At 39.8% G+C, this 18,099-nt stretch overlaps 1 protein-coding gene across 4 annotated transcripts in view; it reads right to left on the bottom strand.

Moving 5' to 3' along the window:
- Positions 1 to 18,099, bottom strand: part of TJP2 (tight junction protein 2) — a 114,493-nt gene that overhangs the window by 77,265 nt on the left and 19,129 nt on the right. The window contains exons 1-2 of one of the 4 annotated variants that reach the window (XM_075208640.1): positions 11,892 to 12,036; positions 8,120 to 8,240 (exon numbers count right to left, since the gene is read on the bottom strand). In XM_075208640.1, the coding sequence (XP_075064741.1) occupies positions 8,120 to 8,240; positions 11,892 to 12,031 (261 nt within the window). In that variant the 5' untranslated portion in view covers positions 12,032 to 12,036. Of the gene's footprint in view, positions 1 to 824; positions 1,102 to 8,119; positions 8,241 to 11,891; positions 12,037 to 18,099 lie in introns of those variants that run through there. The other 3 variants (XM_075208657.1, XM_075208649.1, XM_075208666.1) reach the window with 3 other exon arrangements.

Genomic DNA, 18,099 nt, shown 5'->3' on the forward strand with positions numbered 1-18,099 from the left:
GGACTTTCAGACATTGGTAAAATAGTTAGAGAAATCGCATCTGCAGTCATTTTCTGTAGTTTGTTCCCAGCTTTACAGAGCCATAAATCTTTGAATTCTCCAGATCTCTATCTATTAAAACAACTCCTCACACAAAGGAGCAAACAATACTATTCACTGTGATTTCATAAAAGGTCAAAAGCCTAAAAGTACCCTCTAGTATTCCATACAATGTTTTTTTTTATTTTTTTTCATCAAATATTTATATATAAACAATTGCATATCATGTTGCTACCAACATGATATAAACAACAGCAAGGACCATGACATAACAATTTAACAAATACATTATTCTCTGTCAGGTCTATCACTGAACATTTGACTCAATGTATTACCTTCCTCTATGCCTGTCACTAAAGAAACAGAGTATCCATGATCCTGTGGTATCACAATACCTGCAGTAAAGTACAGGATCAGCACTTATGACCATAGACACAAGTGCATTATACATGAGGGTACACACTGCACTGCAGTGTTCTCACTTAATAATGGATCCCTGCTAAAATTACTTGTTTTAGAACACCTAAAATAAGGAATTCAGTCAAAACCAGCAACCTATATTTGCTTGCTTACATGTAATCTAACATGGTAATGAAGTTTCAGTACTTCAAGATAAGTTGCAGCATCCAACCCCCTCATTGCACAAGTACCCAATCTATGCTGGGAATCGCCCCCTCCTCAAAGTTTGTGCACATGATGTAATTATTTTCCTTTTACCTGCAGGCATGGGGGTGCTCACTTCAGCCGTACTCTTTGCATAAAATGGAAATGTGATGCATACTTACGCCGAACCATGCTGATAGATCCTTGCTCCGGTTTTGAGAATGATGGTGAAATAACCTGTCTCCTCTCATTGGCATTTCTGTTTTGTTTCAAGCACTGGTGCCCGTCGTCTACGTATTCACTTAAGTTGAACTCTAATCATTTATTTCTTTAAACTAAATGTAGATTGAATCCGATGCAGAGACGCAGGCTATTGACTTCTCTATTACTTTTGTGTTGCTGCAATGCTGCTAGTACAACCTGCTCTCCTTGTTCCCATGCACTGCACAGAACTACAGATCCCTCCTCACTCCTTAGCCAAGTGTAAATTCCCCAGAGGAAAGCTTCCAGTGGGCCTCTACCAACACTCTGAGAGGGGTGTCTTATATTCTTATCAAACCAAGGCCGGTGATCGCTATCCTGTATCGCGGCTTTTGCCGATGAACAAATGCTAAACGACCTAAGTATAACAAGATGTATCCTCTAGCACGGGCATTTATCAGACCAGAGAAAACTTTTTGGCACTGTACTGAGAACGGTTACCTCCACAGGTTAGTGGTTTAGTCTAAGTGATCAAGGCTGGAAGTTTCAAAGCAAACAAAGAGGGAGGGGATACTACACCCTGCAGTGTCCTGGGAAGAGAAAAATATCACATGGAGGGTCACCAATACACATTTAACATGACAATGGTTTCTGCATGTTACTCATTTTTTCAGCGTGCCTGAAAGAGATTATACAATAGTGACAAATGAAGTACCGAGAAATGGTCACAAGTGATGACAGATTTATATGTTTTTAAAATTTGTAAGCTAGTCCATTTTAAGGTGTTACAAGTACAGGTGTTGGGCTTTGTGATTTTACTCCACTTATTGTTATTTTGTTTTTGTTATAAATACAGCCACTTTCACTGAGTAACAGTACAGAACCAACATCAAATTACTTATTAACAACAGTACAATGATGTAAGAAACAAGTTTTCCATAAATGGAAAAGGGCAAAACCTCAGAGGGCTGTCAATTTTTGTCAAGTACAAGTTGGAACATAAAGGGGGGGGGAGAGAATAGGCAAGGGATTAATAAATGGTGTAAATAACGGATTTGAACTCAGTGGTCAGTCTTGGTAGACGTTTAATATCCTAGAATATGTTCTGAGTGTTGTGTGTTATCCAGGGGAGCTATTTTTTAGCAAACGGTTTAGATGAGGTGTTCAGAATATTAGTAATATGTTCCTTTTTATAAATATACCAGTTCATCACAGGGGTAAGTCACAAAAATTATCCTAAAGATGCCATAAACTCTGTGAATCAGTCGGCTAATTAGGTAATTTTAGACGTAATTGGCAGCAAATCACAACATGTATGGGTCCAGGAAGACCCTGACACTGATCAAGAACTGATCATTTAAATATTGACTGGGATAGTTTTCAAATGCAGTCAGACTGAAACCACATCTGACCATGTGTTTAGTTAGTGTCCAACTACAATTACTGTGCACTGAAAGATTCAGCGTATTTGTCCTGAGAGCCAAACGCCATGTATTGCACATTTTGCCACAGACCTGTAAAGCTAAATCAGACATCGATCTGGGAGCTTAGGTTAAGCACCCAGACCTGTCTGTATAGGTTATATGGGGTTTAAGTATGTTAAAGGAATTGTACAGATTTGTGTCACATGTAATAAGGCATACCTCCCTCCCACGCACACTTTCAGTGGGATCTCCTCTCATGAACTACCACTGTTACCAGATTGATGCCACTTATTGAAAGCCTGGAGAACAGAGTACTAGTAGTGAAAGCTGGGCAACAGATTCATACTCTTCCTCAGTAAAATTAAATGAATGTAATGTTGATGGATCTCTCCCCTCCAGACTGTGGGACCATCACATAAACAACTGAGGAAACTCCTATATTTCTAGGACATATCCTAATGGAATCCAACACTGGTGAAACACAGAGAGATAAAATTCGATATAAAAAAAGCCTACAAGCCCATTTAGTCTGCTACTTTTTGAGTGTGTTTTGTTTGTTGAGGTTGGGATAGGTTATTGCAGTTCCCTGTATAAATTATATCTGGAAGTATAAAAGACATCCGATAAAACATTTAAGCCAACCCCAAATATCAAATCTTTTCTCTACCTCCAAATACATGTTTCAACCACTATCATAAACATGGAACAGGCCCCTAAAAGCCCTCTCTCTACCTTTGTAACTCATTTAAATATTTTATCCTACAACATAAAATCTCATTTTTGCATGTAGGCATAATATCAAGTGCATAAGCACTCATGGCCTGCGTTCATAAATGATAATGATGATAGCCTGCGTTCAGCACTACCAGCAGATCTTCCCATAAGCTCTTGTGGACTGAGTTTGGGCACCTCTGCCTAAGGGATCAGATTATTGCTGTCGTCCTCCAAGGGGCTTATTGGCAGTTTGGACCACCGAGACCAGACTTTTTGAAATGTCTGTAGGACTCCCTTACTTTTTTTTTATTTTGGTAGGTAAAATGTTTATTTACCAGAATTATCCAAGTGTGTGGGGCAGTCTACCATTCATGATCTGGCTATGATCATCTTAAATCAGAAAGATTAAGTTAAGCATGTACCTGGATTGACTGCTTCCCAAGTCCTCTTCCAGATTCAGACCTTGGGACTGGGGGGGGGGGGGGATAAAACCCATGTGGGCAGCCCGCCAAAGGCATTCCAAAGTGAATCGCCTACCCATCTTAAACAGCCAGAGTGGGATGAGGTACACCCCATAAAGGTCATAAAGGTGAATTTGTTGATATCTAATAAATAGTGTAGCAACTTTAGTCTGTCTTTATCTGAGAAATACTCAGGGCCGCAATGTCATCTCACAGGTCGGAGATATACTCAAATTGCTGAGAATGATCTCCAGGAGCCTATGTTCTGAAGGAAGCTCTTAAGTGGGGGGACACCAATGATAAATGGGTTATCCCCAAACTGGAACCCCACGGCACTACGCAGCTGCAGGTATCTAAAAAAAACATGTTTGGTGCTGAGAATTCAGGTTTTAATTGGTGAAAGAATTGCAAATAGCCATCGGTATAGATTTGGCCAATTGAGTATATACCAAATCTGCACCATATTCAACCTCCTTTAAATCTAGCCCGTTCAGGAAATTTGTTGACTAAAAGGAGGGTGTCTAAGATCAATGTCCACCAAACCCAGGAGCTTACGTACTGTGTGACTACCTGTTTGCCTGCAAGCAGACACTGCATGCGAGATAGGTCCTCCCTGATATGGAAAGATCATTTTTTCCAGATGCGGGTCTCATAACCTCCCATAGCAAGCTTTCAATTTATGGGACAATGATTTGATACACAAGGGTAAGTGCTACATCTTATTGAATATTTGTCCAGCTATAATGCAAAGATTACAAAGTATTTAGTGCGCTGTATGCTCAGTCACACAACTATGTTGTTCAGAGGGTTGTTGTCTTGTGTTAGCTATGTAGAGGGTCGTAATAGGGTAACCTAGGGAGATTAAGAGGGTGGTAGAGAATATTATAAGCTTGTCTGAAGAGGTTGGTTTTCAGAGAACGCTTGAAGGTTTGAAGACTAGAGGAAAGTCTTGTGGTACAAGGGAGTGAATTCCATAAAGTGGGGGCAGCCCAAAAAAAGTCCTGTAACCAAGAATGGGACAAAGTGATGAGAGTGGAAGAGAGATGCAGATCTTGTGCAGCACAGAGGTGTCGAGTTGGTAGATATTTTGAGACAAGTGAGGAGATGTATGTTGGTGAAATTTTTTTTATGGCCTTGTATGTTAGTAGAAGAATTTTATATTGGACTCGTTGAAAAACAGGCAGCCAATGTAGAGACTCGGGAGATGAAAAACGATTTGCAAGGAAAATCAATCTAGCCGCTGCGATGCAAAATAGATTGTAGGGGCTCAAGTCTGATTTTGGGAAGACCAGTAAGGAAGGAATTACAATAGTCGATGCGGGACAGGATGAGTGCAAGATGTTAAAGTTTTTGCTGTGTCTTGTGTGAGATATGTACATATTCTGGAAAAAAAATTTAAATGTATGCAGCATAATGTAAATAAAGAGTTCATGTGGGAAACAATGGATAGTTGCGAGTCAAGAATTACACCTAAGCAGCAAGCTTGCTGGGTGGGATTTATGGTCATGTTGTCAACAGAAATAGAAATGTCAGGCAGGACGCTTCTATTGTTCGGTGGGAAAATTATTAATTCTGGTTTTGAAAGATTGAGTTTGAGTTGGCAAGAGGACATCCAAGATGAAATGGCAGAAAGACAGTCAGAAACGAGAGACAACACAGATGGTGAGAGAGCAGGAGAGGATAGATAAATTTGTGTATCCTCTGCATAGAGATGATACTGAAATCCAAAGGAGTTTTCCAAGAAAAGTGGTATAGATAGAAAATAGCAAAGGACCTAGGACTGAGCCTTGTGGTACTCCAACTGATAAAGGAAGCAGAGTGGAGGTTGTTCTAGAGAAATGAACACTTAAAGAGCGATTAGATATGTAGGATGAGAACCAGGATAGGACAGTGTCTTTAAGACCTAGGGATTATAACGTCTGTATGAGGAGAGAGTGGTCAACAGTGTCAAATGCTACAGGGAGATCCAGCAGGATTAGAAGAGAGTAATAACCTTTAGTTTTAGCCGTGATTAAATCATTGACAATATTGGTCAGCACAGTCTCTGTGGAGTGTTGAGAATGAAAGCCTAACTGAAGATGATCCAATAGGTTGTTTGCAGAAAGGAAACATGTGAGCCGAGTGTAGGCAATTCTCTTGAGATGTTTGGAGGGACATGGGAGCTGAGAGATGGGGCGGTAATTTGAGAGAGAGTTTGGGTCAGAAATTTGTTTTATTTAGAATAGGAGTAATCACTGCATGCTTGAATAGGGATGGAAAGATACCAGTAGAGAGAAAGAGATTGCAGATTTTAGTTAGAGGTGGAATGAGTACAGGATACAGGAACCTACCAATTTGTGAGGGTATGGGATCAAGAGGACAGGAGGTAGAGTAGGAAGATAAGAAGAGAGTAGAAACTTCCTCTTCATTTGTGGGTTTAAATAAAGAGGGGGTGTCGTATGGTGCTGGGAAGGAATTGAGCTGATTGCTAGTCGAGGGAGATGATACCATTTCAATTTGGATCTTATCAATCTTGTCCTTGAAATGGTATTCAGAGGGTTTGAGGTGGGAGGATTGAGAAGATATTTAAATGTGTTAAAAAGGTGTTTGGGTTTAGAATCCTGAGCATAGATGAGAGATTGGAAGTATGCTTGTTTAGCAGTGTCCAGAGCATTTTGATAGGAGTGGTAGATAGCAGCAGCATATGCGCTGAAATCATTAGAGGTACAAGATTTACACCAGTGATGTTCATCTTTATGAGAAAGTTTTTGTAGATTTCGTGTTTCTTTAGTGTGCCACGGTTGACAACGAAATCTATGCGGAGTATGAAGAGTTACTGGAGCCACCTGATCAAGGGCAATTCCTAGGGTATGTTGAAAATGAGGAACTGTCATATCAGGGGAGGATAATGTAGAAATTGGGGAAAGAAGGTTTTGGAGAGAGGTGGAAAACTGTTGAAAATCAATAGAGTAAATATTCCTGCGGGTATGAGGAGGCTTGGAAGAGTTTGACAGCAGGGAGATTAAAGAACTAGGAGTGAGCGAATAGCTAATAAGGTAATGATCCAAGAGGGGGAAAGGAGGGTTAAGGAAATTATAAACTGTGCATAGTCTAGAGAAAACAAGATCAAGACAGTGGCCATCCTGATGAGTAGCGGATTCAATCCACTGGGAGAGATCAAGTTTAGAGAGGTCAAGATTAGAGAGAGTAGGTTTGAAGCAGCATTTAAACGTGGATTAGTAATAGGGATGTTGAAATCTCCCATGATGATGGTGGGGATGTTAGAAGATAAGAAGTGAGGGAGCTAGTATGGAGAATAATAATCTTGGTCAATATTTTGACATCTGTGGCCAAACATTTTCTACAAGTTTATTGTCATACTAGCATCACCATCTGTTAAACCACACTCATGCTTTTGCCTAGTGATAGTACCAATTTCCTGTACCCGTGCATTTGTTTCCCACAATTTAGTCACCATCATGACTAATGTAGGGCACTTTTTTCTCAGTGTTATACCACTGTCCATAAATCTTTTCAACTAAAAAAAAAACTTCAACAATATTTTAGAATATGTTGGGAGGAGTTATAACAGATAATCAGCCAAATCCCAGCTATGACAATTCATTTAATCAAAACAGACTGTCCACACCAGTGTTGAGATGATAGGGACTCTCTCTACACAGCCAGTTCAGTTTTAAGATCCAGAAATATCTAAATGATGCTGTAGATGCCATTTCATAGGTTTCCTATATGCAAAGCACTTTTGGATCAGTTTTATAAAAATACGGATTGTGCCATTATAATGTTAACTGAACTACAATAAAAATATCTGAAGGGATTGTCATACATTTTAGAAGTACATTTATGGGATTATTTACAAGCGATTATCATTGCATTTAGAGATTTTTCTCTCTGTGTTTATGTAAGCAGCATTGCTCTAAGCATAATCGTTTTTATGAAATTACTTACATCATAGTATTTCTGTATATTTATCAGTGTTCCAGTCCTGACATCCTGAAATAACCCAAATGTTTCCTAGCCCTGAGTTTGTTAGGGCATGGAATCAACAGGATTCTTTGTTTTTATTAAAGAAGCTTTCAAATATATCAAGGAGTGAAGTATTGTTAAACTAAAGAGCAGCATAAGAACAAAAGAACTACACTAAAGCTGGAAGGTGTCACAGAGGTGGTAGAGGTTAATCCAGTGGAGGAATTTAAACATGCTTGATATAGGCATTCAAATCAAATCTTGACCTAACTGTGCATAGTAATCCAAGCCAGTCAGTGTTTTCCAATCCATTTGAGCCCAGTGTTTGTGTTCATTAGTCAATTACAACATTCCCTTTTTATGTATTTTTTTGCCCCATACCTGACTGGAGAGGAAGGAACTAATCTGCCCAGCTGTAAGTTACAAGTAAATTACACCCTAGTACTACTGCCATGAAGTAAAGGTAAGAGGAGTTTTTATACAATTCATTGTCTACAAACTCTGCTTTCTATTGCAATCAACTGGTTATATCACTTTCTCCACGTCACTCACTCCAGTAAGCTAGTGTTGTAACCAGTCCTATTTGGAATGTGTGTTATATATGAGATCAAGACCAGATATATAGCAAATATCACTATTTTAGAGTCTCACAATAAATAATAATAACAGTGTCATAATATAAACAAAAGATATTTAGCACCTGTCACATACCTGATAAAGTGATCTGCTGTGGGATACCTTGTGCCTTGGTCCAGTGAAATGCTTTGGCGGAGGGTTCCAGCGTGGGTTAGAGTACCACTCGCATGCACTTGGTAATACTGTACACCTTTCCCTACAAAAGGTAAATTTGTGTATATAATTTAATAAAAGTAAAAATGAATATGGAAAACTATAAAGAAACTAAGTGATGAAAGTAATTTCCTTTGTCACATCAAGTAATATGGCATTCTCTGTTTCATAATCCAAACAATTAATAATTCTACCATTTACACTTCTTTTTGTTTCTTTGTTTCTCAAGTAATTATGGTAGTTATTAAAAGAAAAAAAAAAAAGGAAAAGCCCATTGTGATCAAATATTTTTTTTTTTCCCAACAGACACAAGTCACAATTACAATTGGTATAATATAACAATACACAGTACAAGGTGCATTTTTTTTCCCCAAAAGTGATCAGCTTTAACACCATACCACAATGACTGCCAACTGTCCCTTATACAGAAACAGTCCCAAGCATTAAATATTTGTCCTTGCAAATCTGAGCCACTGTAAATGCCCTTGTTTCACAATAATGACTACACTATATATAATGATACTATTTATTTTCCCGTTGAATGTAAATCTCACTATCCTTATTCTTTGGGTTATTTAATGTAATATTGTAAAGGATCAGGCTGCTCCTGTCCCCCTAACCCTGAACACCTCCCCATGTGTTTGGTGGGTGCGGCCATGCACCCCAGCAATGAGGTCACCATGGGAGATGTAATAAACTGTGATGCACTAAATAATGTGATTTGTACTCTGAGGCACTGGCTGGCACATGCGCAGAGGCTGTGCTGGCACAGTGGAATTGCTACCCGTTGTCTGTGCAATGATTGTGGATGTCCTGCATGCGCATTATTATTCAATCACATCCTTCACGTGTGGGTGTGAAGGATTAAGGTAACCTGGACTGGACTTTATAAAGCCTGGGTCTGGCGCTCCACCTTCTCAGACTCTAGGCAATGAGCAAGTATGTTTTCCCCTACTCCACGCCTCCCCCACATGTAGAATGTTCTACATGGAAAAATGTTTTCTATAGAATGATGATGCTATATACATATGGGACATTATACCTATGGGAAAGCTGTTGACAATATGATAAGGGAGTTGGGTATAAAATTACAATGGGGAGATTCCGACAAGGGTTAAATCAGCAATAAAATGCCGAAGGTGATTATAGGGATATTGAAAAAATTCAGACTTGCCTAATAAGTGACATGTTTCATTTACAACCTCCCTATGCTAAAGAGCGACAGCAGAAAATGTAGAAGACACTAAAAAACTGCACAGTTAATATGGTGTCATTAAGGGGGCAATGAGAGGACCCGCCGCCTGTCTGACCTGTAAACTTTACTATAAAAATAAAAGCGTGTGGGCGCTTGGTATAAACACTACTAACCTTGGCAGTGCTGCTTTTATCGCTTTTAAGTTATTTATCACTTTTAACTGCTTTTAACACTTTTATCATAACAAAGGCCACATATACCAAGAATAACGGCAATGCTAGGCCTAAAAGGCACACAGAAGTAATGAAAATTATGTCTATACAATGTACAAATTCTCCGTTGTTAAACAATATATAAAGAGTTAAATGTAAGTCCAATGTGTGATAAGGTGTTTTATTCTTCAGTAACAGGGGGAGTTTCATATCCCTTAAGAATAAAAAAAAATGGTAGAATTTTAAAATAATTACAATTACATAACCAAAGTAAAAGTTGAAATCATGTCTAACTCAGGCAATGGTTAGAAATTAAAGGAGTAGTTGATTCATAGATCTGCTACCCAGCAGAGGTGGTACTACATACATTTTTTTTAAAGATTAGAATATTTCTTAAGTAATATTTCACTTTTATATTTATAATTGCCACTTTAAACTTCCAATGTTTAACAAGGTACTTTGCTGTCCCCAGTAAAGTAAATGTCTACATATCCAAAATGTGTAAATATCTGCATGATAAGGAGAAAAGATAAGGGGAGATAACATGGCTCAAAGGGAAGCCCACTTCAGGGTCCTGGTTTTGACAAATGACTGTATAATTATGCTTAATTCTATCTGCACAGGTTACCAACAGAGACAAATTAACAATACGGCTAAAGGGGCTACACCCCAAAGCCTTCGGGCAGCTGGGGGGCCCGCCGGCATTCATCAGGTTGGCCCCGCCCCGGCTCCGACTGTCACCTGTTCAAGGTGAATGGTAGGCAGCTAACAGCAAATGCTATGCTGTTAGCAGCCTGCTGTCACTGTAGGACTTACGCGGCGGGCAGTAATCTCCCTACTGAGGAGATCTCGTGAGAGTGAGACTATGAGTCATAGTAAGGAGACCTCCCTTCCCTTAATCCGGCCCTGGTTACCAAGAACAGGATTCCCAGACTTCACCTCCCCAACTGATAGACAGATCATTGGAAAGGAAAAAACAGAAGGATATTAGTAATACAGAATCGGAATAGTAAAAATAAAAATTCCCATACATATATATTGGAGGGTTTTATCATCATAATATAAAAAGATAAGGCACCCAGTCATGCACATCATGGAAGAAGACAATATTTATTTATTTTAAGATTTGCAGGCCAATTTTTATTTGCGTTGCGTTAAAAAACAATTGAATAGCTTTTAACGCGGCTGCCTCTCGCACACCCTATACTTTCAATAGACCTTCTACTGGAGCGCGAGAGGACCGTTTCATGGAAAAAAATAGAATTGAATTGCGGGTTAACCCGCTCGAAAATGATAAAATAAACAGCTCTAAAATGACTTAACGCAGTCAAAACAAAAACTCGCTGACAATTGAATACCCCCCATAGACGTGTCTGTTTTTTTCTCCTCTTGTCAATTGTTAATTTGGACTTTAAATAGTATTACCACAACTAGAAACTCCCAAGTGAAAAAATGTTTTTCCTATAGACCTCAGTTCTAACACGTTTATACATTTTGAATAAAAACACTGGTACCACGGAGATGAGGACAGGTAGCAGTAGGCAGGTTTCTAACTGTTCGTTGTCCAACAACATGGGAATTGTAAAGGAGATGAGCGCTCCTGTCCTCCCACACCTCACCATCTATGTGATAGGTATGGCCAAGTACCCCAGCAATATTATGTAGTGTTATTTAATATTTATTACAGTCAAGACAAAGAAAAAGAGTAGATGGTCCTTGTATATGTACTTAACATTTCAAAATAAAAACTCATGAAGGTATAGAGCTTTACATTTTCAATTACTGCTACTTTATAGAATTGTACACTTGATTTTTAATATGTATGCCTTTGCTTTAATTCACTTATTATATTATTATATTGCCCTTACTAAAGATTAACATTCTAATGTATATACAGTAATAATCCATTCAAAAATTCAGCAGTACATGATAGATTAATAAATTATGACAGAACATCCTGAAATATTTTCATCATGTGAGGTAAGTATTGTGATACCGATTCTCTGTGGCTTTAAATCAGAACACAGGCAACTGTGCAAAATCAGGTAGCGTTTTGAGAAATGTTTAGTACAGGCTACATAAACCAGCTTTTATTTACTTTTTTTAAAACAACTGCTGACAATATTTACACCTGATGTATGCTAGAGCTGTTATTTACATAAGTACACAAAGGAATGTCCATAAGTGAGAGATATTAATAGTGAACTAATGTTTGCAAACGCCTAAACACTGAAAGAATAAATATACAAATGGATCAAACACAAGGGAGCATTTCAGATCGCCTTACCCTGAATACTTCCACAGATTTGCATGCCTCCCTTCTGGTAGAAGTTCTCTCTTATTCAGTGGGGTGATGCCAATGGCAGCTTCTAGAATAGTAAAATATTTTTTGTACCTCATGCTGCCTGTCTCACTCCAACTCTGCATCAAGCTATGATCTGCTGAGTTATGGCGAAACTTTTCCCCTTACAGCCGTTATCTGCTCCTCTCATTTAAATTAGTGTCAGCATGAGGAGTTAAACCAAATCTACTCGTAATGCTGTCTTTCTACAAGCATAGTGGAAATAAGAGAGGCATTTCAATGAGTAGGGTCTCTGTAACGTCACTCTTATATAATTCCAATGATCTTGGAATAAAGCCGTAATGAAAATTCTGTGCAGTTACAATCATGTTGTAAGCCTTGCCGTACAGACTAGAACTCAATTCACTAATCCCTAGATAAATCTTTCAGGTCAGCAATCTACCAAGTGCTATGTGTCTGTGCCAAAAGAGTGCTGTGCAAATTGCACATTTTAAGTGACATACTGGATTTTTTGACTGAAAATAAATAACCAACAGTATATTTTTATACTAGGTCAAAAAATTAGTGCTGTCCTAAAACCAAGCCCTTAATAGTCCTAATGTCAACTACGTATAAGTAAACATGCAAAGTGGATCTGTTTCTCAGGGTGTCATCAATTTATGACAGTATGTTCAAGCTGTTGTATTTACAGTGCTAAGTAACATGTCAGTGTTTTATAAATAAAAAGATAATATAATAATTGTTTTGGTGGGGTTTTGTTTTGTTATTTTGCTTGTTTTTAGTCACTGTATGTTAAAGAATTTGAGAATGGAGCTTGTGAAATTCCCTATTAATTCATCCTCTCACCATAGTAATGCTAGCTCATTTTGTATTTTAAGTGGTGGATAAAACAATGGTTATCCAAGTTATAAATGTTTAATTTATAGCATGATAACCAGTTTAAAGTAGGGATGGGACATCAAAAGAAACATTGGTTATATACAAATGGTGCAAAAAGTATAATGATGTACGCATTTTTTAGCAGTAAAACATGTTTTTGGATAAAGCAAACTTGCTATTGAAGAAAAAAAAAATACGAAGCATTAACAATAGCTAGTAAAACTTTAATTAAACAGCTCACTGGCACTACTGCTCACACACAGTGCTATTTATTTTTTAAACTTGATTTGTAATGGTAGCAACAGGTTAATAAATTGAACATATAAAATAACAAAAATAAAGTACAACATACAATGAAACTGGGAGTTTGATGGTTTTTTGCAATAACGGAGTATACTATTGAGGTAGAGTGTCACTCACCGGACTGTGAGTGCCTCTTCTCCCATTGTTATGAACCGTGGCCGCCCGCCATCCTGATGGTCTGTGCATGCGCAGCCTCTATGAACTCTTCAGACCTGTTGCTTTTAGTTAATTGGCTGATCAGGCAACACTCCCTATTTAAAGCACCTGTGGTCATTACCTCGTTGCCTGATCTTGGAGTCTCATTCCCTGTGAGTCTCTGAAGGTGTTCCTGTGTTTCCTCGTGTCTTCCGCTCCAGCTGATTCCTCGCTACTGCATTGCCGGTTTCCAGACCGCTTCAACTCTCCTGTGTTTCATCATGTCTTCAGTTCCAGCTGATTCCTCGCTACTGCATTACCGGTTTCCAGACCACTTCAACTCTCCTGTGTTTCATCGTGTCTTCAGTTCCAGCTGATTCCTCGTTACTGCATTACCGGTTTCCAGACCGCTTCAACTCTCCTGTGTTTCATCGTGTCTTCAGTTCCAGCTGATTCTTCGTTACTGCATTACCGGTTTCCAGACTGCTTCAACTTTCCTGTGTTTCATCGTGTCTTCAGTCCCAGCTGTTTCCTCGCTACTGCACTGCCGGTTTCCAGACCGCTTCAACTCTCCTGTGTTCATCGTGTCTTCAGTCCTAGCTGATTCCTGACTACTGCATTGCCGGTTGCCAGACCGCTTCAACTCTCCTGTGTTTCATCGTGTCTTCAGTCCCAGCTGTTTCCTCGCTACTGCACTGCCGGTTTCCAGACCGCTTCAACTCTCCTGTGTTCATCGTGTCTTCAGTCCTAGCTGATTCCTGACTACTGCATTGCCGGTTGCCAGACCGCTTCAACTCTTCTGTGTTTCATCGTGTCTACTATTCCTGCTGACCTCCACAAGAATCATCATTGCTCCACTCGTGTATTGTTCTCTGTCTGTGTGCTTCACAGACACGGATTACCGCTACCACTCTCCTGTGGTCTCTACTCGTGTCGGCGTTCAGCCGCTCAGCTACCCCTGTGTTTCTCTCGTGACAGCCTGCTCAACTGAATCGCGGTATGCTTATCTTTTATTGACTTTACCAGTTTATTGCATATCCGCTTAGACTGTGTTCTGCTCATCTACGGAGTCCTCTATCTCACGAAGTTATAGATGCTATTGACTTTGTCTCATATGTCCTGGATCTCAGTAGTGACTTTGTATCTCCAAGCAGCGCTAGTCATTTGCTATTGTATTATATATATACCAATGGAATCAAGTTCCTTGTGCTCTCCGTGTTACCTTTGATGCTCCACTCATCTACCCTAGTGCCTATCCTCACCTATATATGCAGTGGTACAACTTGCTGAACGCAGACCACTGACTCCCTGTTTCCTATTGGCACCAGTTACAAGTTTCCTCACTATAAGCAGTGGTACAACTTGCTATATGCAGACCACTGACTTCCCCGTTACCTACTTGCACCTGGAACCAGTCCCATTATTACAAGCAGTGTTACAACTTGCTGTACGCAGACCACTGACTTCACTACCTCCTATCTATCCCTGGACATTCCTCTCACTATAGCAGTGGTACAACTTGCTGTACGCAGACCACTGACTTTCCTCACGTCTTCACGTCCATCAAGATCCTCGTGTTCATATTGTTTAACCCATAACCTGTTGCTGCTAGTCATAGACTTTCCTCTAGCATCCTCTCACCATCTGCTGATTCTCCTGTTCCGCTAGTCACCCTGCTACCAGAAGACCCCTGTGTGCATACACTACTCTGGTAAGACTACATCTGGTGATATCCTGGGCAAAGACTCCTAGTGCCAGTGACATAGAGTAATTATGAGCCTCATAACACCAAGGGAAGAAACAATTAAACATGGGAGGAGAATATTGGAAAAATTATCTGTAAATGGATATGTGGGGAACTTCAGTCCAGTGCACTTTTAAATTGGCGCCCAAATTCTCTCATCTGCTCTCTGCAGAAATAGTAAGTTTGAAAGTAGCTTCCCCTTTATCCTATTTTTGCTTTTACTTTTAATTTAGCCATTCTTAGACAACAGGCGTTCTGAAGGAACCGACGTGGCCACAGATGTCAAATATTGTCCACCATCGGTAAGCATTGGAGGAGAAATCGAGCAATGGTGAGGAAACATTGGATCCTCACCATTGTAGGTTTAAACATCGAACAATGGAACCATCTAACCGATGGTTCTGATGAAACATCAAACGATTCTCATCCCTAGTTTAAAGTTTAGTTTGTAGATAAGTAGAGGCAAAATAATTGTGCAAATGGTCTTGTAAATGTACATTCAGAGGAACCTAAATTATGTATCAGCACACTGTGGTAGTGGGGTCTTAAAATGATAAAAGTGTCAGCATCAAGATGACCTTAACCCAGTAGGGCCTTCCTGAGAGAATAGGAAGTGGGCCTAATAGATAGTGTGGCAAAATATGCAATAAAAGTTGTTGACATGTTCCTTGATGCCCTTAAGTCAGAGGTTATTTATATTCCTGTTTTCTGCAGTTTCCAGATGGTCAAGAATTGAGAGCATCTGTATAAATATTCTTTTTGCTCGACAACTTTGTTTAAGTACCTTTCGGTCTCATCAATCCAAGATACAATTGCTGTGGTTTCCACAGTAAGTTCGCTGGCAGTATGAAATGTTTAGTTTGTACCATTTTCTCAATACTGACGCATAATTTTAAGAGATCTTGTCTTAGGCTAACTTCATCTACCATGTCCTCTAATGGGCACACATTCTCATCATCCTGGCTTTTAGCAATCTTAGGTGTGTGGTTTTGTTTTTCCCCCAAAAAAGCCCTTTGTTTCAGAGCATGGAATCAATATTTCTTTTCAGGTGTAATTTCTATGACAGTATAAGTGTTATCCATGATAGAGGTTAATGTAGCAGGAGCTCAGTTAGTACATGTCCTTTGAGCCAGACAGTAAAGCCACGCCCCCTATATGCTGTAACTTTTTAAGTAATATGTCAGTAAAAAATCTATATGCCATTAAATTATAAAATGTATAAAAGTTAACACCCATGAACTGTTGTCCTATTTATTATCTCTAACAAGTACAGCCTCCACCTGTCGCCAGAAAATAAAAGGTCACACTTTTTACAATCCGCTTACCTATCTTTCTCTTTCTCTGCTTCTATTAGCCGGTGATGTATCACCTAATCCAGGTCCCCCACACTCCTCACACACACATACATCAGAACACTACCGCTCTATAGCAAACCTCAAACACATTACCTGCTTCCCCTCTCTTCCAAAGTCCTTTAAATGTGCCCTTTGGAATGCACGCTCTGTTTGTAACAAACTTACCTCCATTCATGATCTCTTCCTCTCAAAAAACCTTAACCTTCTAGCAATAACTGAAACATGGCTCATGCAATCAGACACTGCCTCACCTGCAGCACTTTCACATGGTGGCCTCCAACTCACCCACACCTCCAGACCTGAAGGCAGACAAGGAGGTGGGGTTGGACTACTCTCCCCACAGTGCACGTTCACAGTTCTACCAAATGTCCCATCACTCGCGTTCACATCTTTTGAAGTACATGCTATTCGCATTTTTAATCCATTCTCTCTACGTGTTGCGGTGATCTATCGTCCCCCTGGAGCACACCAACAATTTATTGAAGAGTTTTCTCTAGACTATGCTCACTTTCTAACTTTCTTAACACACTCTTCCCCCTCTCGGATCATCACTTTATCAGCTACACGCTCACCCCCAGTGCTCTAACCTCTCTACAGTCTAACTCTACCAAGCCTCCTCATACCCGTAGAAATCTTAATTCTATTAGTATTCAACAATTTTCCACTTCTCTCCAACACCTTCTCTCCCCTATCTCTACATTCTCCTCCCCTGAGATGGCAGTACCTCATTTTCACCAAACATTAGCAACAGCCATTGATCAAGTGGCTCCAGCAACACTACATACTACACATCGACTTCGATGTCAGCCGTGGCACACTACAGCAACGCAAAATCTTCAAAAACCTTCCCGTAAAGCAGAACGTCACTGGCATAAAACTCGCACCTCTAATGACTTCTTCATATATACTTCTATCTACCGCTCCTATCGAAATGCTCTGGACACTGCAAAACAAACATACTTCCAATCTCTTATCTATGCTCAGGCTTCCAACCCCAAATGCCTTTTTAAGACATTTAAAGCTCTTCTCAATCCTCCCACCACAAACCCTCCTTCCACTATCAGTGCCCAGGATCTTGCTTCTTATTTCAAGGACAAGATTGATAAGATCAGACTAGAATTGGTATCCTCTTCCTTGACAAGCAATTGATTAAATTCCTTCCCACCAACCTCTGACATACTCTCTTCATTTGACCCCACAAATGAAGGGGACATTTCTACTCTCTTCTTATCCTCCTACTCTACCTCCTGTCCTCTTGATCCTATCCCCTCACAAATTGGTAGATCCCTGTCTCCTGTGTTCATCTCACCTCTAACTAAAATCTGTAATCTTTTGCTCTCTACTGGCATCTTTCCGTCACTATACAAGCATGCAATGATTACTCCTATTCTAAAAAAACAAGATTCCGACCCAAACTCTCTATCAAATTACCGTCCCATCTCTCAGCTGAAGTGCCCCCGCAAGCTACTAGAGAGACTTGCCTACACTCGCCTCACACGCTTCCTTTCCGCAAACAACCTGTTGGATCCTCTTCAGTCTGGCTTTCGTTCTCAACACTCCACAGCGACTGCATTGACTAAGGTTGTCAATGATCTGATCACTGCTAAAACTAGACGCCATTACACTCTCCTAATTCTCCTGGATCTCTCGGCTGCATTTGACACCGTTGACCACTCTCTTCTCATACAAACGCTGCAATCCCTAGGGCTTCAAGACACTGTTCTATCCTGGTTCTCTTCCTACCTTTCTAATTGCTCTTTCACTGTTAATTTCTCTG

The sequence above is a fragment of the Mixophyes fleayi genome, chromosome 1, assembly GCF_038048845.1.
Source record: "Mixophyes fleayi isolate aMixFle1 chromosome 1, aMixFle1.hap1, whole genome shotgun sequence".
NCBI lineage: Eukaryota > Metazoa > Chordata > Amphibia > Anura > Limnodynastidae > Mixophyes > Mixophyes fleayi.